The following is a 27,072-nucleotide window of genomic DNA, read 5'->3' on the forward strand; positions in this document are numbered from 1 at the left end:
TACCCAAAATACACAGGGCAGGATGATTTTGGTTTGGGAGCAGCACTGTGAAACCTTTTCTTCTTTGCTATTCATTTCACCCCACTGTATGTCCAGCACTCTGCAGCCAAGCACATCACAGAGAGGCTGTGGTGGCACACAGACAATATTATGGTTTTTTCCCAGTGTTGTTATTATTAATTAATTTCCTGGCATGCACTCTTTTGGATGGCAGCCCCACAACATCAAATGCTGCCATTGCTTTTATGGTTGCATCCACAAAACCCTTCCAGATCACAGCAGAGGCCAGCACACACTGCAGGAGGAGCACAACTCCTCCCTCCATTGCCTGGGCACAATGGGAACGTGCCCAGGGATTGCTCCTGGAGCAAATCTTTGCTCTGCTCCCAAGGAGCCCAGGATGGCTCTTTGGGCACAGCTCCTTGGACACCAAACCCCAGGGAGGCAGCAGGACAGCTGCTGGCAGGTGAACAGCAGTGCCATTACTCTGCAGGAGTTTGGGAGTCAAAAAGCTCACCCACACATCACAAGCAGCACAGCCATATGCTGCAAAGCTGCTCTGCTGGCATCTCCCTCCTCCCATTGCTGCCTCCCCTCCAGGCAATAGTCAGAACCTGGCTAACAGCATTCAAAATTCCATTTCCTCTTCACAGGAATGAAAGATGTTTTCACCAGCTACAAGGATGCTCAATAAAAGCTGCAGCTCCAAACGAGCAGCACACACAGTCCAGAGTACAGACCACTGAATTTTGTTCCAGAATTCATCAAATCTGGTTGTCACCAAAATGATTTAATAGCAGGATTTGTACCCGGCGCAGCAGAACTGCAGACTGGGAGTTCTTGTTGGGAATAATGCTTCCCTTTGTGCATTCCCAGCTCAAGTGCCCACAGCTGGATTTTTCAATGGAATCATCAGGCACACTCTCACTGACCTCCCCTCCATCAAAGGGCCTGTAAATAATTATCATCTCCTGGGAGAATGGAGCCACCACAGGCCCAGCATACTAAACAAGGAACAGCCATTATTTTGTCCCATCCTAGAACACAACACTTATTAGCATTACAGAGAATTAGAAATAATTATTATAAACTTTTTTAGGTTTCATGAAAATGCTGTACCAGCCTACACAAACAGGCAGCAGGGATCCTTCTGCATCCCTGCACAGTTTGCTCCAATCCTGGGTTAGCTGGAACTAGGGTGAATTTAATTAAGACTATTAATATGTAGATGCTGGTAATTAGAAAAATTTCCTTTTAAGTCTTAACTAGAACCCCATCTATGGTGCAGGGTGATGTGGAATAATTCACAGGACTCATAAGATGCACTTGTGTCAGTTGTTGCTATTGGGAGCTGTCAAAATCTGTAGGAAAAAACCTCACACAGTCCAAACCCAGAAATTAAGAGCAAAGAGACATGAGAGAAAGAAAATATCTTTTAGATTAAATCAGACTGTGGATATATTCACCACTTCTTTTCTCTATGTCCCATATCATTAAATCAGGTCCCAGAAATCCTCAAGAAACTACAACTCCCATCACAGAACACAGGCACATCTATAATCTCACAGAGCAATAACACAGCAAACCCAAAGCTGAGCAGTGCCAGTTATACATATTGGATTTGCAGCTGATGAAAGAGGCAAAATAGCAAAGTACAAAGAATGAAATTACCCAGATACAGCAGGAGAGATTTACAGCAAGGCAAATCCTGTTACTTAAAACAATGCTCCAGTGACATATGTTCTATTCAGTGCAGCAGCTGAAAAAACTGCTTTCACTAATCCAAGTAGTGTGACACTCTTGTTCAGCTTTTCTTAGAACAGCAACAACCAGGCTTTCTACACTTAAATATGAAAAATATATTTTTATCTGTAAAAAGATACTTTCAATGGCAAAGATCTTTGGCATGTATATATATATATCACAAGAACACTGACAGAGTTGTTACATGTAAGGTTCCATCTGAAAACTTACTCAGCATTGAAGGACTGGTGTATAACAGTTTAACAAACATTTTCAGTATTGAGAACCCATCAGTTTTAAAGAACATGAAGATTTTCTATATACATGTGTTCCTAAGAGTAAGTTCTTAAAAAAAATTCCCAGCTTACATTTTCCTCTTTCCAACCATCAGCACCAGCTCTCTTACACAGGAGTTAAAACACAGAATTATAGTAGGAGGCAGAACCCACATCTTGTTTTCTACAGCAACGTGCTGAGGTGGGTACAAGATACCAAACGTGTGAGCAGCAAAACAGGAAAATCCTGCACAAGATGGGTTTGTAAATAAGACTGCAAACTCACTGTTGTTAAATACAGCAACACACAGGGATTAAATATCCCTTACCCTCCTTACATGATGAGCACTCTGTGAAATCCATGCCCTGCTGAGAGTTACAGAATCCCCAAATCCCAGGACCCAAATTAAAATGGAGTCCAACACAACCAGAGCTGTTCTCCCATGGACAAACACACAGCAGGATGTTTCAGGCTGATCCACGCATACCTGCAAGGCTGCAGCCTGTTCTCCAAGTTTAGTTATTTCAACTTCCTACAAAATGCTCCGCATTTATTTTGATTTTAAAACATTTCAACTTTACCATTCACCCCTTCAGCACAACACAAAAAGCTAAAGGAAACTCTAAGACATATACTAATATTCTTTTGTTATTCTATTGGAGGAGTCTGGTTTTGAATGGTTTTATTTACTCTGCCTGTGTCTGGATGGTGCTGCTGAACGTGGAGCAGATTTACTCAAATCAGGCTCCTCAGAGGCACTGCTAAAATAACTGGAAAAGGCTGGGGATGACAATTACATGGGTTTCATGCAGGATCCTTTGGAACCCCCAAATTTAACCCTAAAGGGATGGATGGTTAACCAGGGCTCAGAACTGCAAACAGAGGTACTGCCTATCCAAGATCCTGGACTGGGAGTGAGGACAAATCCAAGGGCCCATCAATTCCTGCCTGTTTGTGCCCATTTTGGAGCAAACCCTGTGTGTCCCATCCATCCCTGCCTGTTTGTGCCCATTTTGGAGCAAACCACCTGTGTGTCCCATCCATCCCAGCACCAGCACCAGCACCATCCCTCAGTCTGGCTGAGTCCTGAGCCCCAGTCCATGGGCTCAGCTCCCACAGGGGCTCCTCAGCCCACAGCAGAATCAGCTCCTGTGTCTGCCCTCAACCCTCCAGAAGCTGCTCCAGGGAATGATAATCAATGAACGTTTCATCTTTATGTTTTTATCAGCATAAAGGTAACAGCAAAACCACAGGGAACTTTGCCTCCTCGGTCTGACTCTGCTCAGGGCTGCACTGCACATTCTGCTGTTTGCATTTTATTTCTGCACTGAAAAGACAGATTGCACTTTAATATGACAAAGCATTCCAACAAAATGGAAGAGAGATCCTTGACTCATCACAGACAGAATTCCTAGCACCCTGCATTGCTGCTTGGATGCAAAGTGAAGAGTTTCCTAATTCTTTTCCCCCTGCTAAACACAGACTACTCACTTTATGACACTGTATTTTTGAATACCCACATGCACAATCATCATCATCATCATCTAAACACATTTAATATACAGAGCATTCATCTACCAGAAAAGGTAACACCCTAAAAATGGTTCGTGGAAAGAAACCTACCCAACAATAAACTGATCACTACTCCCACTTCTGGAATCCTCAACACAGAAATCAGAGGGGTGACGACAGATGAAGAAGGAAAAGGTACTCACAAATAACACCTTCTGCAAGCCATCCTGGAAGGGGAGGTGGCCTTGGAATTTATATTTTCTTTCACGCAATCTGAGGTAGAAAAGCTCTTTTTCAAGGAACAAGAATAAAGTAAAAAAAAAAAAAAAATCACATTCACAGCTTTTGCACGCTCATTGAGGCTCAGCCACGGTGGAACATCACGGATAAGTAAGCTGGTGATGTAACCAGCATCAAACACTGCATCAGATAAACCCAAAGGCTCTACAGGGTTATATTTTGCAAAGCCAAAAGGTTTTTCCCAGAGAGGAGGTTTAGCAAGCACAAACCAGCCACGCTGTCCTCACATTCCTGGTGGGCTCGCTTTCTGCTTGCAGGAAAACTCCCAAAGCTGTATTTATTATTCAACTTCATCACCAAGGAGGAACAATATGCTTTCTCATTTGCTATTTAGACGGAAATATCAAAGCACCAAATGTTGCATTTTCGAATGCACCATCTCTGCCTGCTCACTGTAGTACAGTCCAAACCAAGAAAAGGCCATTGGTCCTTTTATCTCCATGGAAACAGCAGCATCTGTGAAGACGAACGTATTCCCTCCTCACTGCAAAGTCAATTTATAGTCACATACTATGACATAAACTGATAAGACAGCAAAGCTAATCAGCAACCAGGAGAAACAGCAACCTAAACATGAGATTAAGCTTTTGCTCAAGAGGATATTCCTCTGTATACAGCATTTCTCCTGTGAAAATTGCAGAATTAAGAAGCAAATCAAGCTGTTCCTGAGAGCTGCTGCAGGTTGGGGATTTGTGAACTTCCCAGTTTGGCTAATGAGGAGAGCAGCTGAATATTTTATACTATTAGCTTCTGGCTTGAAAATCTAGTTAAATCCTACTAAATGGGAAGAGATTTAAACAAAGATGCTCTTTGCAAAAAAAAAAAAAATTACAGAAGAATTATTACTCCAGTGTTACCTTTTCCCTGCAGAAGAGCTGTCATCTTTAATAGCAACAGCAGAGTGAGAAGTTTCATAACTCTACAGGCGACAGCCTCCCCATTTCCCCCTTTTTAGCACCACCAGAGGTGCAAACACTTCAGCACCATCCTGCTTGTGCTCTACAAACCTCCCCTCCAGGGAAATGATCATTTCTGCAGGCCTGATGAGTCACCTCTGCTTGATTTCATTCGGTGGTACTTGTAAAAGACAAAACCAAACTAAAACCCAAACCAAGAGACCCCAGAGAGTACAAAAGTGAGCTTTGTTCAGCTTTGTTCCTGCCCTCCTCCTGCCCAGCCCCGATGCTCAGCACTCAGCCCTGACATTCCCAAGCCAAGCTCCCTCCCTTCCCTCATGAATCAGTGCAACGACCATCTGCTCACATTATTAACTTAAATATACACCAGAACACACTGATGAGGGCAGCTCATTTGCCATGGTCAAGTGATCAGCTCCATGGCCACTTGTCCCATTTCCAGAGGGACAGGGGGCGGCCAAATCCTCCTGATGCACCCACACAGCTCCAAGGGCTCCAGGGGAGCAGGAACTGCCAAAGATGCTGCAAAACTTTAAAAACAAAAATAAAAAATGGGGGAGGCAGGAGATCTTTGGTCCAAACCAATTTGCAAATGAATTAGGGTGACCTAACTGCAGCCTCACTGCACCTGAAGGAGCCAACAAGGAAGATGAACTGTTCTAAAGGGCCTGGAGCAACAGGACAAAGGGGAATGGCTTCAGACTGACAGACAGAAGGGATAGATGGGATGTTGGGAGTTAGGAATTGTTCCCTGTGAGGGTGGGCAGGCCCTGGCACAGGGTGCCCAGAGCAGCCCCTGGATCCCTGGCAGTGCCCAAGGCCAGGCTGGACAGGGCTGGGAGCACCTGGGACAGTGGGAGGTGTCCCTGCCATGGCAGGGGTGGAACATGGTGATTTATGAGGTCCCTTCCAACCCAAACCACTCCCTGATTCCATGGTTCTGCCTATCAGAGGTGCATTTTGGTTTACAAAAGTAAATTTGATGATGATTTGTAGAATTGTCAGAGCAGCCTCAAGTCACACCAGTATGTGCTGGTGCCGTGGAATGCAATAAGAAACCAGCAGGGAAGCAAAGGCCCCAAAATTCCTCATTCCCCCACATAACTGGCCTGTAAGGCTTGGATCCAGCACCAACAGGTGCTCCAGCAGGATTTCTCCTAAGAAAACTCCATAAATATCCACTTGATGTGGTGCTGCTCCACCCAGCAGAGCGAGCTCCAGGGAATCTTATCACCACATTTCTCTTCACAGAGAAAAGCAAGGCACAATTCTTCCCAAGGATTTCTGAGATTCACATTCTCTGAACCTCAGAGAAAGGGAAAACACAATTCTTATCACTTGCTGTGCCTGTGTTTGTGCAACCACAGTAGAATGCAACATGGAGACTGTTTACCCACAGTGATGGTGTTTTGTTTCCTTGGCCTGTCAGGGCCAGGTGTGTGTGTGGGACTGTGGGCTGGTGACAGCCACGAGATTCTGGCAGTGTGAGCAGAGTAGAGTGCTGGGCAGATTCAGTTTAGATGAAATGTAGATAATATAGTATAATAAAGTAATTAATTAGCCTTTGATATCCATGGAGTCCTCCTCATCATTCTCTCCCTTCATTCGGAGTAACGCTGATTTACAATAGAATCCAGCCTGGTGTGCCCATCCCCAGATATCTCTGTTGGTGCAGTTCCCAAATCTTCCCTGTGAGCTTGATCCAGTAACTCCAGCCCCACGGGCTCATGGAACAGGTCAGGCTCCAGGGCACAGTGTCCCCATGACACCCTGGAGGCCTGGATTGCAGCAGCCATACCTTGAACATAGACATGAGACCCTGGGAGGCACTGACATGATCACGGGTACCTGTCAGCTTTCAAAGTTGAATTATCTTTTGCACAAATTAAGGTAATTCAGAGAAATACAAATTCAGATGAGTGGCTTTTTTCTGCGGCACAGCCTTGAGGGATCTTGCCTTCCAAGGAAGCTTTATAATGATTCAAATACTGTTTCATTTTTAGCAGATACCAAACACAGAGCGCTGGAAAAGTGCAATTTCAAAAGGTGCTTGTGTGTCCTGAACTTGCACATTACAGCCACCAATACATCACATAAATGATAAATGCCTGCTAAGGAAACAACACCATTCCATAAAGAATCCCATAAAACAGCTTTCCAAGCACTGCAAGGTCAAGTACCTCAATCACCAGCAGCATATGAGGAAGAGAATAAACAGGCCTGGCAGCTTGGTGCATTCTTCTGGTGTTAATTCCAGTTTCTGCAGATGTCTGACAGTGCACAGGTCAAATGAAAAGTGAGGAATTACTTACCCAGGTATTCAGAAAGGGGCTCCCTGGGTAATAATCAATCCAGTTCAAGGAGGACAGGATAATAGGAAACTTTTCAGTGCATGGCATTGTTGCTCGTGTTTGGGACAAGCTTTCAGTTCAGTTCTTGGTTCTGGTTTGATGTGTCTGGATAAAATAACTGGGGAAAAAACTGACTGGCTCTAAACTCACCTAAAATCCACAGTTTTATTAAAGATAACAGTCATTTGCATGATTTCTGTTAAACACTGGTTTAGCCAAGCTCAGTCTCCCTCAGCTCTCCCCTGGAACAATGGGAGCTGGCCTGATGAGTAAGTGTGGGATAAAGCCTGCCCACGGCCGTGTCTTAGCAGAATGAACTCAAATGTTCCACAATTGATTGAATACTACGAAGTGAGGAGTTAGTAACTGCACAGGCTGTTTAGCCTTAGCTTTTAACTTTAAAAAAGGCTTTTCTTTATCAAAGAAATGCAGTAAGTAGGGCAGAACTGGGGACACTGGGCCGAGTCCTCCCCAGCACTACAAAGACAGCTCAGCAAGACTCTGGTACAGTCACTTGATGTCACTGTGTGAAAAGAACTGGACATAAAATGCCCAAGTCATTATCCCAACCCCTGTACAAGCCACAAGCACTAAAGACAAGGGCTCTGATCCCACTGCAGAGCCTGGGAAGAGCTCCACAGGGCTCAGCACAGCCAGGCTGTCCCAGTAAATGCCCAGTGGTTCTGAGTGCTCTGAACACTGATATCCTGCCAGCATCAGTGACCTGCACAGCCACAGAGCTAGCTGTCCCCAAAACCCAGTTTTCTCTGCTGAGATTCCTCTTCTGTCCATGGCTGTGAGGAATACACAATCACCTGAGCAATGTCAAACATTGTGTGTTTCAAATGAGGGCCTGAATTTATCTTCAAGGATTTGAGACAGACTCAAAAGCAAAGCCATTTGTTACCAGTTATTGCATTTTCCTGTTTATTATGAACATGCAGGATTGGGAGGCTTGGCTATTGATTGATTCTAGAAAACCAAAGGCAGTTTGTGGTTGGAATCCTGGGTGAGGCCACAGGGGATGAAGGACACAGCCCTGTCCCTGCTCAGGAGGTCTCAGACCCTCTACTCAAACACAGGATGGATGCTCAGCTCCTGCTCCCTAATCCCCAAATAAAACCTCACCCTGCCTGCTCCTGACACAGCCCCAGAGGTTGTTATTTGTTCAGAAGCAGAAGTGGCTCCATGAACATTCCCCTCACGTGTCACACACACACACAAAGCTCAGCACCACGGGGTTCACAGAGAAACCTGGGAGCTGAGACCATTTTTACAGAAAAAACTTCCATTACACCTAAAAACTCCCTCTCATCCATTCTCCACCTGAGGCTGAGCTGTGTGTTGGAGCAAGCTGGCCTGGTGAAAGGTGTCCCTGCCACGGCAGGGGTGGGACTGGATGGGATTTAATGTCCCCTCCAGTGTGACCGTGTTCACAGGGGTTCTTGGATGAGGGAAGAGATGAGGATCTGACTCCATGTTTCAGAAGGCTGATTTATTATTTTATTATATGTATTACATTAAAACTACACTAAAAGAATAGAAGAAAGGATTTCATCAGAAGGCTAGCTAAGAATAGAATAGGAAGGAATGATAACAAAGGTTTGTGGCTCGGCTCTCTGTCCGAGCCAGCTGGGCTGTGATTGGCCATTAATTAGAAACAACCACATGAGACCAATCACAGATGCACCTGTTGCATTCCACAGCAGCAGATAACCAATGTTTACATTTTGTTCCTGAGGCCTTCCAGCTTCTCAGGAAGAAAAATCCTAAGGAAAGGATTTTCTATAATCGATGTCTGCAACACTCCAGCCCAAACCATTCCATGGCTCCAGGCCTGACATCCTGGGCCTGTGGAGCTCCATGCAGCTCCTGAGCAGCAAGGCTGCCACAGGACCCAAACCACTCCTCACCAAGGCTGGTTCCAGCCCCCTGAGCCCCAGTTATGTAATAGCACACTGCTTGTGCCTCTGGGCACTTGTACTCTAATGCACAAAATGTGTCTCAGAGTAAGGAGAGAAGCCCAAGGGCTGCAGCAGAGCTGCTGATGGCAGGAATGTGATGGGAAGGACCCAGCCCTGTGCTCCCCTCCCTGCAGCCATGTGTGCCCCCATGGAACATTCCCTGGCCATTGCTGCACTGGTAAAATATTGAAGCTCAAAGCAAAAGTAAACAGCTGTGGAACTGCCAGGAACGTCTCAGGCCAGAGCACAGCATTTTCATTTTCAGTATTTTCATTTTCAATCACATTTTGAGATGTTTCTCATGAGCGTTTGTAGTTCGGTCTGAAGCCTCTGATTTATTTTTTTCCTACTGTTTATTTTAGCAAGATGCCCCAAAGCTTCCACTGGAAGCTGCTTCTAATTTTCAGCTTGGTTGTTACTGATGAGTTGATTCACATTTGCTTGTGTTGATTTTCCTCTGCAATAATTTTGTCCCTGTATGTTCTGAGCTTTATATAGATGCTAAATGCATTTCTCTATTGTATCTTACATCTTACATGCTTTCCATTTACCCTTAATATAGTTAGAAGTGGTTATTAAACCTACTCCTTGACCAAAATGAGGCCTCAGCAAAGCATCATTTCAGTGGCTGCTGAATGAATTTTACTGTCTCTCATCACACACACAAAAAAAATCCCTTGCAAGTATTAAACAATGCTGGCAGCAGTCAGAGTTGTGGAAAAATCTCTGTGTTATCACTGACAATAAATCCTTTTTCAACTTCTACCCTGACATTACTATTAAAACAACATTTGTTTCCTGCTAAACAACCTGAGCCCCAAGTAGCAACTTCCTTTTAAGAACTGTGCTAAAACAAGGCTCTAACAAGTATTTATACCTCTCCCACCATGCAGAACAACTGCTTTTAAAAGGAAGCCTTTGAAAAGTAAAAGTCTTTTCCACCCAAATTAAAATAATTTTGCAGCCTTCAGTCAGTCCTAAAACAAACTTCCACTGAAAATGCTAAAATGCTTTGTATTAAATTGATCACCTTAAAAATTTCTCTGTTAAGATTTTATGTGACAGCCCTCAATTCCCCTTTTGGCACCTCTGGTTTGTGTAGTTTTGCCCTGTTCTGGTCATCCAAGCTCCTCAAACATGTCACTCTGGAGAAAGGATCACTTTTTAAAGAAACCTGAACTCTCAAGTAAGAAATTGGTACATTTTAAGGTAAAATCCCTTAAACCCTCACATTCTGCAGGCCCTGAGTACACTCCTGTCCCTTCACTGGGGAACACCTTAACTGACCTAAACTCAAAGGCATCCCACAGATTTGCTTTTTCCAGGATATTTGGTTCCCTGGCTGACAGGAGGTGGAACAAGATGGGCTTTAAGGTCCTTTCCAACCCAAACCAGTCTGGGATTCCACGAAAATGCCACAAACAGAGAACAAATGCAGAACTCTATAAACTTACACCTTGTGCATGACTGGACAACAAAATACTGAGGAAAAGCCCAGGCCTGGATTATTTCAGACACAGGCAGTGCCAGCAGCAGCAGCAGGAATCCTTGGAACAGCCTGGGAACAGCAGGGACAAGGAGCCAGGAGGGGTTTGGGCAGCTTAAAAACCAGCAATAAATAATCTGCATGGAGTCCCCACTGCAATGGGGACCCGGGAAGCAATCCTGATGCTGCAAGCCTGGGAAAGGTTTTTAATTATATATAACTTATAACTGTATTATATAACTTGTGTCACAGACATGTTTTATGAAAAATCCTTTCCTTAGGATTTTTTCCTCTTGAGAAGCTGGGAGGCCTCAGGAACAAAATGTAAACATTGATTATCTGCTGCTGTGGAATGCAACAGGTGCAGCTGTGATTGGTCTCATGTGGTTGTTTCTAATTAATGGCCAATCTCCAATGGCTCGGAGAGAGTCCGAGACAGCTGCTCTTGTTATCATTCTTTCTTTTCTATTCTTACCCAGCCTTCTGATGAAACTTTTTCTTCTATTCTTTTAGTATAGTTTTTATATAACATATATCATAAAATAACAAATCAAGCCTTCTAAAACATGGAGTCAGATCATCTCTTCCCCAATCCAAGAACCCCTGTGAACACTGTCACAAATTTAGGTTAATTTGATCTATATTTCTTCCCCTATTCATCGCAGAAGTACAAAATAGTTGTTGAGATGCATTTGTTGAGATGCATTCCTTCATGCTGAGGACAATGGAGCTGAAAATGCAAAATCCAGGATGGATCCTCCTGCAGGGACCTTTCAGCTGGGAGGTGATGCAGGTACAGCCCCAAAAAGGGCCAGCACAGAACAAACCTTAATGAGCAGGATGCAATTAATGCCTGCTCCTGCTCTGGGCTCTGAGTGGAGCCATCTCTGCCACCAGCAGAGGCTTCCCAAGCATTAGGGAATTAATGGGCAGTGTGATCATTAATCACTGCAGAGAGGTGAGGGAAGCAGCCTCCAGCCCAGCATCCCACGTGTCACTGACCCTGCAGGTGGCTTTGTCCTTTAATGTGTTTTTCTGACCTAACCCAGAGTGACAAAGTCATTTACCCAACAATTAGCTAAGCCAGAAAAGCAGCCAACTAGGCTGCAAATAAAAGATAAAAGAAGTTCAGAAGTGTTTCCTCCATCCTTGGTGCACATTAATCATGTATTTTATTCCTAGCTTTAAGCTCTGACTGCAGCTGCTGTTCAATGGGTCTTACATAACACGCTGACATTAAATTTATTTGTTTCATCTTTTCTACATAAAAATAAGCTGGGATTTTATGATTATTCCTTTGCATTTATTTTCTGTGAAGGCATTTTAACTATTTTGTCCTTAATTGTTGCAATAAAATTCAGCTTAAGCATTTTAGCTGAAGCAAAAACCACAAATTAAGGATCATTAAATTATTTTGGCAACCAGACTCATGGCAGATTCCACAATAAGAGGCTGAAATTCCATTTTAGTAACAAGACTAGCTGGAATATTTGTGCCAGAATTATCAGCTAGATGTTCAGCAGATCAATTTTATTAATTAAACAGGCAAGACTGAAGACAACTGATGTCAATAAATCTGTCAATATGTTAATACAGACACCAGTGTCACCTCTCTCCACAGGGTAAATACCAACCAAACCCCAGATGGGTATTCCATGGATCCAGTGCTGAAATGTAAATTCACTACAGGCTTATAGGAGAACATGAGGATGAAGCTGTTACTCACAGAAGGAGAGCAATGGGATATCCAAAGGGGATTTCCTGGGAGAAAAAGCCCTGTCAATAATACATAGAGAACACACAGAGAGAACCTGTGTGATGGGCAGGAAAACCTCTGGAGCAGCTGCACGTGGGAAAGCATCTGGAATATTCTCCTCATCTGTTACCTGCAGATAAAGCAGGGGACTGACACTGCACAGCTGAATCTGCAGAATTGTGGCAGATTTTAGACAGGAACTTCTGGACAGTGCTAAGACAATGGAAGTTTAAAAAACCCCACTTGTATTGCCTGAAACACTCAAAAGCACCAATATTCAATGTGTGCTCTCAGTCCCTGCATTCTCCTGCAGGCAGAGTGGTTTGAGATGAGTCAGCTGAACACGAGAATCCAAACAAACATGTGCCTGAGCACGTGCTGCCAGAGCTGCAACAACAAACCCACAGCAAAGCCTCTGCTCTGAGCCATCCACCCAAACAGCTCCCCCTGAGCCCACCCCACATCCCAGCCCACATCCCAGCCCACAAACACCCCAGTATCTCCTGTCCCTGCCTCTGGGCCCCACACACTGAACTCAGCCGGGGCTCCAGGGACTGGGGAGGCAGCAGCAGCCCTGTCACAGACATCTTTCATGGAAAATCCTTTCCTTAGGATTTTTCCTCCTGAGAAGCTGGGAGGCCTCAGGAACAAAAGGTAAACAATGGTTATCTGCTGCTGTGAAATGCAACAGGCAGATCTTTGATTGGCCCATGCTAGATGTTTGTAATTAATGGCCAATCACACTCAGCTGGCTTGGACAGAGAGCCTGAGCCACAAACCTGTTATCATTCTTTCCTATTCTATTCTTAGCTAGCCTTCTGATGAAACCTTTTCTTCGATTCTTTTAGTATAGTTTTAATGTAATATATGTCATAAAATAATAAATCAAGCCTTCTGAAACATGGAGTCAGATCCTCATCTCTTCCCCAATCCAAGAACCCCTGTGAACACTGTCATGCAGCCCATGCTGGATACAGCTCTAATCTAAAGGCATTTCACTCTCAAAGTTTCTTTCCACCAGCATTTCCCCCCTACACACTAATACATTTTTTTAAAAAAAATATTTAAATTCACTAACACCCTTCAAAAAACATTTAAATTCATTGACACCCTTTAAAAAATTATTTAAATTCACTAACACTCTTTTGGCTCAAAATTATGCAGAACTGTGGATAGTGGTAACTCTTGGAATATTTTTGGGTTTCCCACTCTGGTAGAGGATTCCCTTTGCCAATCCTCTTTCTCTTCCCCAACTTTATCCCAATCATATTTTGCACTGTAAAAATGAACAAAAGTTTTCATGCAAACCACAATTCCCAGCACTACCTGAAACAGGATCAATTTTTTCCATCAGAACTTTTCAGCTGAATAATAATTTTAATATAAATTTAATAGTAAGTTTTGTTCTAAACCAAGCATGTAGATGTCAGTGCTGGTTCTTTGGAGCTTCTAATACAGAATTAGGAGGGCAGGAAGAGACCTCCACGACCAAAAATCCCCAAGCCTATTAAGCCAGGGCAACATCTGCTCCTTTCTTGAGCTCCTCCAGGGATGAGGATTCCACCACTGCCCTGTGCCAATGTTTAACTCCTCTCTCAGTGAAGAAATGTTTCTGATATCCAACCTGAACTCCCACTAGCACAACCCGAGGCCGTTCCCTCTCCTCCTGTCCCTGTTCCCTGGAGCACAGCCCGATCCCCCCTGGCTGTCCCCTCCTGTCAGGAGCTGTGCAGATCCACCAGGTCCCCCCTGAGCCTCCTTTGCTCCAGGCTGAACAACCCCAAATGTCCCCAGGCAGATTATTTTGGTGAGTGAAGAGCAAATGAAAAACCAACCCTCCATCCTCTCTCAGTATCCAGAGTTGCCAGGATCCCATCAGGGGGCTCAGAGACCCTGGCACACAGCCCAGGGCACCTGGGGATTTGATTTTGACCCTTGGAGCAAATTACCAGCTTTGTATGAGGACCTGAAAGTCACAGAAGTTTAAATGGTATAATAATAAAATTATCACAGGGTGAAAATGTAGATTTTAGGAATTTTAGAATGGGGGTTTTGGGGACAAGATGGAGGGACTTGGGCGTGTCCAGCCTTTCTTCTTCTTGGTCTCCATTTTCTGCAGTGATGTTGGCACTTTGGGATTGGTTTAGAGTAGAAGCTCACTGTCTAACATAGGTGATAGGTATTGAGAATTAAGTGTAAATATGTTATATGTAGTTTGTAGTATAAAAGGACAACACGGAGTGCCTGTGGCTGCCCTGCTGAGCAGATCTCGGCTGGGCAGAAAGAAAATTTTATAGATAAGAATTAATAAACAACCTCAAGACCGAAAACTGAAGAGCTCTGACTCGTTCTTCGGACGCGCGGGCCGAAACAGAGACACCCTGCACATCTCGGGGCAGCAATTAACAACCAAACTCTGAGACCTCTCCAGGCCCTCCTGCACTTTCCTCCACAAACCAACCCTTGTGCAGCAGAGCTGGGGGTGCCAGCAGCAGCTCCAGCCTGTACACAGCAGGCTCTGTGCTCCCAGAGCAGCACACAACACAAAACACACACTTACAGACACAAAACCCCCTCGAGTGGCCTTTGCCAGCTCTGCTTGCTGCCAGCAGCTGCTGCTCATCCCAGAGCCTGCCGGGTGCCAGCCACGCTGGGAACTGCTGACCTTGGGAATGCAGGGAGGCACCAGAATAATCCTAAAAAACTCTGCACACCAGCTTTCTTCAATGCATCAGCTATTGCAGCTCTTTTCTATTCATAGCTGCACAGCTCTCTTTGGTTATGCATATTAAAAGCGTATTTAAGGAAGTTAAATGACCTTCCAGACCAACAAAAGCAATTAGGACAGCTCCTAGCAAGCCTCTGTTGTTAAACCCCCAGAAATGGGGAAGCTGCAGTGAAATGTTCCCATTTCAAACTGAAATTTGAGATACTGAGCAGTTCAACCAAGGGCAGCATCTTGAAAAGTTTGCAGGTATAGGGTTGAGCCATGGAACTTTCTGTTATTATTCTTTTATGTGCAGAAATGGTTTGAAACAATGCCAGAAATCCTGATACTATGCCAGAATAATTAATACAGGAGCAGTCCTGTGTGTTTATCCCATTTCAATTCTCCTCTGCAGAAAGCAGCTACCAAGAGTACATACTACAAGAAATGATTTTGGGAATTAAATATAAAGTGCATACCAAATTTTGAGTCTAGTGTACATATCAGAACTTTTTTAGGGCATAATTAATAACACAATTAGAATATATTACTGTGATGTTTATTCTACTTGTCATGAAATTCAAAATAAAAACACTTTCAAAGCAATTCTTATATAAAGTGCACAATTCTATAGGAGTAGAAATCATTGAAATATTATAATGAATTCTAACCATAAGCTTCTTGAACAGCAGTTTGTCTAAAGCAATAAGTCCCTTTCCCATGCAAATATCTGAAAATAGAACAGCAGGTTATGAAACAATTTGTTGTCTGTTTGTGTTGTGGATCACCAGAGAACACCCAGAGCAGGGACCACACTGTAGGATTGATGGGGGTGGGACGGTGGGGACGGATGGAGAGCAGAAATCTCTGCAGCCAGGTCAGGAATTTGGGGTTCATTGCACAGGGCCTGGGTGCAGGGCCCTGCTGGGATTTGGGGTTCATTGCACAGGGCCTGGGTGCAGGGCCCTGCTGGAATTTGGGGTTCATTGCACAGGGCCTGGGTGCAGGACCCTGCTGGGATTTGGGGCTCATTGCAAAGGGCCTGGGTGCAGGGCCCTGCTGGGATTTGGGGCTCATTGCAAAGGCCTGGGTGCAGGGCCCTGCTGGAGCTGCAGCCACAGCTCAGAGCAGGCCCGAGAGAAGAAAGGGGGAGAGAGGATGAGAGGGTGAGAGAGTAAAAGCGTAAGAGAGAAAAAGGGGAAGAGATGAGACAAGAGCTAAGAGGTAAGAGCTAAGACGTAAAAGCAAGAGTAAGAGTGCGAAGTTCCCGTTCCAATACAATAAATCTTCTTCTGTGTTGAATATTCTGATTCTCACTAACCAATCCAGTGCAATATACAAATCCTACAGCATTTACATACAGCCTGTAAGAATCACTACATTACCATACTGTGTTACATTTTAAACCCTAAAACTCCTCTTTGTGCCCCTTCTGCCAAGCTGTAGGGTCTGCTCTGACCCTTGGAGCTGTCTGCAAGCAGAGTGAATTGTTCCATCAAAAGGGGATCACCTTCAGCTGGTCATGCCATTTTTTTCCAGTTGTTCAGTAACTAAAGGATCTCAAAGTTTGCTTTCATTTCAATCTCACTTATAGATTCTATATTCTCAAAATCTTTTGCCAGACAATCATATTTATAACGCTTTCCTGTTTCATCTTCCCCAACACCACACCATGGGAACACACTTCAGTTTGATGATTTGAAAATCCATGCACAAAATATCAGAGCAGTACTCAACTTCACCATCTATTATTATTGAAACAGCAAACCAGGAAAAAAAACCCAAAAAACAAACAAAAAAAAAAATCCCACCAAACAAACAAAACCACACACACACTCAAAAATCACCAAAGATCCCGACAAGAACTTTAAAATTTTTTTAAAAGTAACAAAAATTCAAAGTTCTTGACCTCTGTTTCTGACATGGGCTCTCAGAATAAAAGTCTTGCTAAAGCAGCAATTCCTGAGGAGAGCTCAGCTTGGCAAGGTCAGCATTGTTCAGCAGACCCCAGCTCTCACAGACCCCCAGGGAATGGGACAGGAGGGAAGGAAATTGGGGCTGTTTGGCCTGGAGGCAGCAGCAGCTTTGGGGCACCAGGGAGGAGGTGCTGAGGATGGGGATGGGACAGGAGCCAGGCTGGGACAGGGAATTCCTGGCTAAAAATTCCTTTTTTCCTCTGAGGATGACACAGCACTGGAGGAGAGCCCCGGGGCAGCTGTGAGACCTTCAGCTCTGGGGGTTTCAGGATCTCCCTGGACAGCCTTGAGCAAACTGCTCCTGCTCCAGGCTGATCTGACTGTGAGCACTGAGATGCTGCCCAAGGTCACTCAGACTGCACACTCTGCAGTTTAATCACATTCTGATACTCCCCTGTGCCCAAGAACTTCCAGCTCAGTGAGTCCCCAGCCATGGGAGCAGCTCAGAAGTTAATAAGCCTGGGTACATTTTTCATCCATGACTGTCTTTGAAATCTGAATGGACTCAGTATCAAGCACCTTCTGGGGCAGAGCATTGCAAAATTCCACTCTGCTTTACAAGGAAAAAGCATTTCTATTTTCTTAAGGAGCCTCACTTTGAGCTCAGTAGCTGTGGTTCCAGGAGAGGGTGAATGGCTGCTTCTCCTTCTCTCTCTAAAATCCTCTTTTGAGAGTTTTGCCCACACAGTTGCCCTTTGCAAAGAAAAGACCTGTCACAGACATTTTTTTATGAAAAATCCTTTCCTTAGGATTTTTCCTCCTGAGAAGCCTCAGGAACAAAATGTAAACAATGATTCTCTGCTGCTGTGGAATGCAACAGGTGCATCTGTGATTGGTCCATGTTGGTTTGTTTGTAATTAATGGTCAATCACAGTCAGCTGGCTCAGACACAGAGCCCAAGCCACAAGCCTTTGTTATCATTCTTTGCTATTCTATTCTTAGCCAGCCTTCTGATGAAATCTTTTCTTCTATTCTTTTAGTTTAGTTTTAATGTAATATATATCATAAAATAATAAATTCTTCTGAAACATGGAGTCAGATCCTCATCTCTTCCCATATCCTGAGACCCCTGTGAACACTGTCACAAAGACCCAACAAAAATCTATTTCATGGCAGGGTCAATGTTTTCCTTGGAGGAGGAGGAGGATGATTGAAGGCCCCTTGATAAAAATGCTGAAAGGAACTTCACCAAGCAGATTATTGGGCTGTAATCTGCAGACAGGAACACCTCTGGGCTCCTCAGTGCTCTCCTGGGCACGGGGACAGGACAATGTGCCACTGCCACCAGGCAAGAGGGACACAGATGGCACTGGAGGCAGCTCAGAGCTGCAGCAGGTAAATCTGTTCTGTCTGCAGAGCTGAACTCCAGAAAATCATCCCTGCTAATCCCAGCCCCACTAGCCATAGTGGGACAGGGTTTTTTCTTTTTAAAAATGTATTTAAAGAGGTTTCAATGAATGGTTTTGTTGCTGGAAGAAAAGTTCATTGGCTTCCAATTTAATAAATAATAAACTAGAACTTTCTTATAATGTTTGCTCCAGAAAAATAATAATTTTAGCCTAACTTAAAATGCAACCAAAATTAAAATCCAGAACTAGCTGCAAATATGAGACCAACTAGCAGTAGTTTTCTGACAATGCTGATATAATTATGATGGACTATCCAGCTGGTTCCTGGCCCTCAGCCTCATGAAAAAGCTATTTCTTAGTGGTAGTTTTTTCTTTATGCCTAAAAATAATTGAGAAAACAAAAAAAGAAGAAAAATTCTTCATATTTAGCTGTGTATTTCAGATAACGAAGTGGAGCTGTGGCCTTGTGGGCTGCAGGCTTTGTGAGAGCAGCACTTTCCTGTGCCTTTGGATGGGCCCAAACTGAGAGCTGACACACTTAGGGCTGGATGTTCAACTCAAAGGACTTTTAACGTCTGAAGACACTCTAAATCTTTCAGTGCTGAGGAAGATTACAAAGATACATGTGGATTGCTTATATAGGACAAAATCAGCATTTCCTAAGGCTGCTGGGAGAGATCCATGGGCAGAACAAAGGCAGCAGCTCCCGAGGCAGCTCAGCAAGCTGAGAAATCCCACAAAAAGCCTGTTCAGAGCCACAGGGAGGGGAGAGGGCTGAAGGTCGAGCCTTGAGAGGGGTGGCAGAGCAGGAGCAGTGGGGTTTTCCTTTTAAATCAGCCCTGCATGCCCTTCTTCTGAGGGGCTGCACGAACTGGGACGCAAAACCCCAAGTAAACATGGAGAGAAAGTTTCATCAGCCAAGGCTAATGGGGTCAGCTTAGGCACAATAAATGCTGTACATCTGGAAAGCTTCCCAGCCCAGTTTGGATTTAATAGACATGGGTAACACAGGCAATTTTTAATTTTTTGGCAAACAGTTGAATAGCTAAACCTACACACTCAAACCCAGGCTCCTGCAGGCAAGAGAAGCTTTCTGGAGTGTTTGGTGCAGAGTCCAAAGCCTCACTGCTCCAACCCTGGCTCAGTGTAAGTATTTTGGATTAATGGTTGGACTTCATCCTAGAGGTTTTTTCCAACCTTAATGATACTGTGATTTCCTTAGTGATCTGTCATGAGATCTTTTGGGAAAAATCTTGCTGGTGTTGGGACTAAATTTCCAATCCATCCATCCATCCATCCATCCATCCATCCATCCATCCATCCATCCTCCCTAAGCCACAGCAGGTTTGCCTCTGTGAGACCAAAAGGGAGCTGAGAGCTGTCTGAAGCACAGCCATCCACTCTGGGAGAAGGTACCAGCTGGTCAGCTTGGGGAAGAAAGGCAAAAGGAGGAATGAAGGCAAAAGGAGGAATGAAGGCAAAAGCAGAAATGAAGGCTGTGCCATCAAACCTGACATGGCCACTGAACGTTCTGCCTGCTTGAGTTTGGGCAAGGCTGGTTTTGGCAAATGAGGAAATTGAAATGCCAGGAGTGAGTCATCCCTTGTAAGCAGAGCACAAGAGACTTGCCAGCAGCTCTGAGCTGATCTCTGCTTTCTCAGTGTCTGGTGAACACTTCATTACCAGTCTGGGGAGCTTCTCCAGAAGGTATAATTAGAGGCACAGATACAAGGGAGGCTTTAAAAATAAAAATAGAATGGAAGCAAGTTATTAATGTAGGTGGTTCAGATTTTAGTCTTTAATTGAAACTGAAGGTTAGTGTATGTGAAATAATAAGTCTTGGAACTCCCTATAGTGCTATTGTTATTCCATGACAATAAAGTGGGAAAAACAGAGGGCTGCACTTTAATCCAGGGCAATGTGTGTTCCAGGAATAGTCATGGTGCAGTAATATATAATTTTGTTGAGGGAGAAGGTCTGCACAAAATGCAAAATGATTCAAAGTGCAGAGGCTCTGCTTTGCCACAATCCAAGAGGAATCACGGGAACTGCCAAGGTGGGAAAACCCAAATGCTGGCCTGGGGCAGCTCTGGGGCACCACAGGCACTGCCAAGGGCCAGGGAAGCCCTGGTTCCTTCTCTCAGGAGGAGAGATTCCAACCTTAATGCTTCCTGTGGCAGTGAAGGGATGAGTTCAGCACCTCGGGAAGGGCCAGATGGCCACGGAACGACTCAGGGTGAGGAGAAAAACGGGCTCAGAAATGATCTCTGCTGTAGGCAAACCCCAGCATCCTCAAAACGCCAGCATTCCCTGCTCCCAAAAAACCAGAGCATCCCTACTGCTCCCAAAAAGCCACAGCATCCCCTGCTCCTAAAAAAACCCCAGCATCCTCAAAACTACAGCATCCCCTGCTCCCAAAAAACCCACAGCATCTCTGCTGCTCCCAAAAAGCCACAGCATCCCCTGCTCCCAAATAAACAGAGCATTCCCTGCTCCTGACAAACCACAGCATCCTCAAAACCACAGCATCTCCTGCTCCCGAAAAACCAGAGCATCACCTGCTCCTGACAAATGCCAGCATCCTCAAAACCGCAACATCCTCTGCTCCTGAAAAACCCCAGCCTTCCCTGCTCCCAAAAAACCAGAGCATCACCTGCTCAAGACAGACCACAGCATCTCCTGCTCCCAAATAAATAGAGCATTCCTTGCTCCTGACAAATGCCAGCATTCTCAAAACCACAGTATCCCCTGCTCCCAAATAAACAGAGCATCCCCTGCTCCCAAAACCCCACAGCATTCCCTGATCCCAAAAAAAGTAAAGCATCCCTGCTTCTCCCACAAAAACACAGTATCCCTTGCTCCTGACAAATGCCACAACATTCCTTGCTCCCAACAAACCATAGCATCCCCTGCACCCCAAAAAACTCCAGCATGCCCTTCTCTCACAAAAACTGATCATCCCCTGCTCCTGACAAGCCCCAGCATCCTCAAAACCCCAGCATCCCCTGCTCCCAAAAAAACCCCAGCATCCTCAAAAACATATTCTCTGCTCCTGACAAACCCCAGCATCCTCAAAACTACAGCATCCCCTGCTCCCAAAAAGCCACAGCATGCCCTGCTCTCAAAAAAACTGATCATCCCCTGCTCCTGACAAACCACAGCATCCTCAAAACTACAGCATCCCCTGTTCCCAAAAAGCCACAGCATCCCCTGCTCAAGACAGACCACAGCATCCCCTGCTCCCAAATAAACAGAACGTCCCCTGCGCCTGACAAATCTCAGCATCCTCAAAACTACAGCATCTCCTGCTCCCAACAAACCTGAACATCCCCTGCTCCTGGTAAACCCCAGCATCCCCAAAAGCCCAGCATCCCCTGCTCCTGGTAAACCCCAGCATCCCCAAAAGCATCCCTGCTCCTGCCCAAGCCCTGCTCCCTGCTCCCTGTGCAGCAGATGGATGCTGAGTGGGGCCGGCTCTGTGTGAGTCACCCATGAGTCAGTTCAGTTCTCACCCGCTGCCTGCAGACACTGATACAATATGGCACAAGTCTGCCTGGGCTGGGGTATTTATAGCAGCCTGACTCACTGCCTAATGAGAGCTGCCTCGCTGAAATTAAACATTTGTGGTGTGTGCACAGGACCCAGCACCGGAGCCTCCACGGCCACTCCCGAGCCCGGACGGATCCAGAACCTCAGCCCTGCCCTTAATGAGCTGAGCCTTGTCACAGACATCTTGTCATGAAAAATCCTTTCCTTAGGATTTTTCCTCCTGAGAAGCTGGGAGACCCCAGGAACAAAATGTAAACAATGGTTATCTGCTGCTGTGGAATGCAACAGGTGCATCTGTGATTGGTCTCATGTGGTTGTTTCTAATTAATGGCCAATCATAGTCAGCTGGCTCGGAGAGAGAGTCCAAGACAGCTGCCTTTGTTATCATTCTTGCCTTTCTATTCTTAGCTTAGCTAGCCTCCTGATGAAACCTTTTCTTCTATTCTTTTAGTATAGTTTCAATGTAATATATGTAATACAATAATAAATCAAGCCTTCTGAAACACAAAGTGGGATCCTCGTCTCTTCCCTCATCTGAAAATCCCTGTGAGCCCTGTCACAGTGCCTTGCCTTCCTCGTGGCCACAGCTTCTCATGTGTGCTTGCATCACTTCAGATAAAACTCCAGAGCTTTTGCTGTTTCATTACTCTTCAAGCAGCTGTTGCCCAGAAGCTTCATTTTGGGGACACAATCCACTAACAACACCAGAGCTGGCTTAGGATCAACCTCTGTCCCAACTTCTTGGGGCCAGGAAAGGTGCAAAGCCAAAATGAACAAAATGGGAATTTTTAATAAACATAAAAGGATGAAAAGGACCAAGCTTTAGGCAGGAGCTCATCCTTTTTTCAAGTGCTTTCTACCTCAAAATATCGCAGCCTAGACTTGTGACCGTGTTCACAGGGGTCTCAGGATGAGGGGAGAGACGAGGAGCTGACTCCATGTTTCAGAAAGCTTGATTTATTATTTTATTATATATATTATATTAAAACTATATTAAAAGAATAGAAGAAAGGATTTCATTAGAAGGCCAGCTAAGAATAGAACACGAAAGAATGATAACAAAGCTTCTGTCTTGGACAGAGAGTCCGAGCCAGCTGACTGATTGGTCATTAATTAGAAACAACCACATGAGACCAATCCCAGATGCTTCTGTTGCATTCCACAGCAGCAGATAACCAATGTTTACATTTTGTTCCTGAGGCCTCCCAGCTTCTCAGGAGAAAAAATCCTAAAGAAAGGATTTTTCATAAAAAGTTGTCCGTGACACAGACTGATTTTAAAAAGCTGATGGTAACAGTATTTCCCTGCATGGGATTACAGAGCATTCTGATAAACAAACAAGCAAATAGTGGAAACTGTCATAACTTGTACAGGATCACTCTCTAGATGAAAATAACATCTTTAAATGGCAAAAATGCAGTTTAAAATTTTGCTTCTAAATAACAAGTGTTTGCATAGTGTGTGTCTGTCCAAATCTTAAGGGTTCAGTGAACATATTAGATAACTTAAATGCAGAATTTAGGGCAAGGTTTCAAAGTTTCCAGTGGCAATAACTCAGCTCATATAATGCAGGACCGTTCATTCATGATGATCCTTGCTATAAGAGGTTAATAAAAATCTGTGACTCCATTTTAGAAAGAATTGCTGTACATAAAACTATGAAAGCTCAGAGATTAAGAGCTGAATGAGTTTTCTAGAGACAGAGCAATTGAGCATGATGGTATTGCAACTGGCTGGCCAAAAATCCTGCCTTTAGGAGGTGCAGTCCCTGCAGATGGATGGTGCAAGGAGAAAGATTTGTAGCAAATAGAATACACATAAAATCTGTCTGGATGCAAAGGTAGAAGGTTTTCGAGTTCATCTTTGGGGTTTTTTTGTTTGTTTTGCTGGGTTTTTTTCTGTTTTGTTTTGTTTAATAGCTTAGACGTGTCCAGCACAAAGCCTATCTCACCATGTCCTCAATGTGGTTATTTTTGGTGGTCTCAAAATTAGAGATGTGGTTATGAAGGGGTTTGCTGCTTCCACTCTACTCCCACCCTCCCTTCTGCTGCTGCTTGGAGCAGGATCAGATGTGGAAGCATTTTGTTCTAACAGAAGCAATTCCCATACCAAAGTGCCTGTGGAGGTTTTTACAAGTACTCACTTTGCTCTACTTAAGAGAGTATGAAAATGTCAGATATTTTCAAACCAGAATGAAGCAAACCAGTGAGATCCCACTGCATCAGAATAAACTTCTATCCCTGCTGCCAGAAATCCTGAACAAAACAGACACAGCTTCTCAGGAGGCTCAGGGAACTGCTGAAATGCTATTTCCCCCCTTTTCAGTACAAAAAGCTGCTGTTAAAGCAGTTATTTTGTTCAGCTGCTGATTGAAGGCTATTCACCAAGCCCATGTTCTTCAGAAGTTAAACAACCTGGCAGGTTTCAATAATAGATGTTTCAGAGGAATATTGTCATCATCTTCTAAACATTTCTCTTACCTATAGCAGATTTTTTTCTTTCCCCACAGAAAGAGATCTTAACACAGTCTATAGAAAATATTTCAGTCCGCTAGTTAAAGTTCATTCTAAAAAAGAATGCTAGATATTCAGCAAAACATCCAAATGTGAACCTTCAAAGCCCAGCCTGTTTAACTGAAGGGTATTTATGGTGTGCATATGCTCCATGATCCCAAGGATCCTATTAAACTTTTTATAAGTTGAGTATTCTCTCACACAAAGCATCTGCTGAAGGGAGGCAGATGAGCAGATTGTTTTCTGCTAAAAACAATGCTGCTTGAAGCACCACTCCATCAGAAATAACCCTGCTGGTGAGTCAGCAGATGAGTCCCTTGTTTGAGGAGTTTTGCTAAGACAACGCTTTGAATTAAATCATTTTGTCCCCCTAAACGCCGTTCTCTCACCAGACACCTTCTATTAAATCCCTGTGGTTCCTCAAGGCTGGAAGGGGATGAAGGCAGAGCAGAGAGATGATGGATTTGGAGAGACTGGGATAGCATTTCCCACATTTTCCACGGTTCATGCAGGATCCAGGAGAGGGCAATGTCTGCCTTCGTTAGAGATCCCTGCTCTGCCAGGGGAGCCGGGAGCCGGAGGGGATGAGAGCAGCGCCGGCAGGGAAATCACAGAAACATCCCAGAAACCCTGGGGAAGGAGCTGCGGGCGAGAGGGACCCACTCAGCTCCTGCTGCTCCATCCCAGCCCCGGCACCGAGGACAAACCCACCCAGCAGGGCAGCTCCTCATCCTCCTCCTGACAGAGCACCAGACACCACCCACCCACAGCTTCCAAACCCAGATTTTAGCTAACTTCTCACAAAAACCTTGTAGAAGTTATGCCCATGTCCCAGCAGCCCAGGGTTTCTCCTGGACATGGCCAGAGACCATCGGATACAGGCTGACCCCAACATCTGGGAATGACTGGCAGCTGACTCCATGGACTCAGAATGCTCAACAAATGCTTTATTAAAGCTATATTATACTACATTATTACTATATTATAACTATACTAAAGACATAGTGTATTATACTGTACAAAAATACACACCTGAGACTGTCAGAGACAGCCAGGACACAGCTTTGACCCAACAGGCCAATTAATATAAACAGCCATCACCAGACTCCAGTTCAGAAGTCCCTTCAGGTAAACAATCTTCCTAACACATTCCACATGTGCAAAACAACAGGAGCAGAGAATAGAGATAAGAATTGTTTTCTCTTCTCTGAGGCTTCTGTGATTCCCAGGAAATCTCCTTGGGAAGTTGTACCTGCCTCCTCTCTATGAAGAAAGCTGCAGCTACACAGAGAAAATCTACCAACAGCTTCCAAACCCAGATTTTGGTTAGCTTGACACAAAAACCTTCTGGAACTTACCCCAATTCACTACCCCAGCACTCCTCTGAGCCCTTCTGGTAATTTGAGGCTCTCACCAATGCCCAGAGAAACACCAGGAAATTTTTCTTCCTGTTCATCAGACACCAGTAGGGAATGAGCAACAACATCTACTTTAAAATTCCAATCTTCACTGGCACCTACAAGCTCCTCGTGGCCAGGTAGGACAGACCCAGAAAGCCAACACAGGTGAATTGAGCACATTCATTTACCTCCCACCATTTTCCAGGACCAGTTTGGGCTTTCTCAGACACTCTGAAAAGTTTTTAACATGGCAAAAGTGAGTATATCAAAACTTTGCTTCAGAAACAGTAAGATCTGAGTGATGATTTTATGAACTACAGTTGGGAAACTTTTAAGTCCATTCAGCAGAAAATTCTGCTTGAAAGTGCTGTTAGGAAAAAAAAACTGAGGAAATTAGGGAAAAGTACTCAGGTATTTATGAAAACACCTAGAAATTCAAGGGATTTTAGAGGTTTAAAGATGTAAATGTTTTCAAAATTCATACAACTACAGCACTCCATCAGTAAACCTAAGATCAGAACCAGCTGTGGGAGATGCAAAGGAAAAACTGTTCAAATTCTTATTAAAATAAAGAGCAGCAGATCCAGTTTTTGACCTGATGGATGCCAAGAGCTGCAGTGTTGGTCCAATTCCTGATTAAGCTCTGCAAACCAACCTTTATGCTGCCTTTTCCTTATGGAAGAATAGTCCATACATCAGGACCACAAAATTTTGTCAGCCAGGCTGGTTTGTTTGGGGTTTGGTTTGGAATGGGGTTTTTTTTCTGTTTTGTAGGGTTTTTTTGGGTTGGGTTATTTTGTTTTGTTTTTTACAGCCTCTGAAACCCAAACTCTCCAATGTGTGACTGCAAGAGAGTGCTGAGAGCTGCCTTGAGACACCCCAATCGCTGTAACTGCATTATAAAAATCGATCCCTTTTCACAGCACAATAAACCATTACCATGGTGCCCTTGATGCATTTCAGAGGATGAAAAAAGTGTTGTAAGGAGTGATGAACTTCAACTCCTTGAGGTAATAAGTTGTTGAATGCAGCTACAATGTCCTGAAATGCAGCAAAACTTATATATCAAATGTGTCAACCACACATACATCAAATGTCCATCTTCATCTTCACTCACTTATTTGTAATGGCACAAAATATTTCAGTGTTATTTTTAAAAATTTGCTTCCCAAGACAGAGAAAAGACTACTGCAGTGAAAAAGCATCATTTCATTAGCAGAAATAGGTATGAATTGGCAAAGGTGAGCAGGGACTGGATGGAAATGGGGCAGTT

General features: G+C 44.3%; 1 protein-coding gene across 9 annotated transcripts in view; it reads right to left on the minus strand.

The window, feature by feature from the left end:
* Positions 1-27,072, minus strand: part of IQSEC1 (IQ motif and Sec7 domain ArfGEF 1) — a 298,040-nt gene that overhangs the window by 169,606 nt on the left and 101,362 nt on the right. Inside the window, exon 1 of one of the 9 annotated variants that reach the window (XM_014272980.3) lies at positions 3,735-4,245. The exons of the other annotated variants lie outside the window; for them this stretch is intronic. Coding sequence (XP_014128455.2) covers positions 3,735-3,757 — 23 coding nt within the window. The 5' untranslated portion in view covers positions 3,758-4,245. Of the gene's footprint in view, positions 1-3,734; positions 4,246-27,072 lie in introns of those variants that run through there. 9 annotated transcript variants of the gene reach the window in all.

Source organism: Zonotrichia albicollis, chromosome 12 (genome assembly GCF_047830755.1).
Source record: "Zonotrichia albicollis isolate bZonAlb1 chromosome 12, bZonAlb1.hap1, whole genome shotgun sequence".
NCBI classification, from domain to species: Eukaryota; Metazoa; Chordata; class Aves; order Passeriformes; family Passerellidae; genus Zonotrichia; species Zonotrichia albicollis.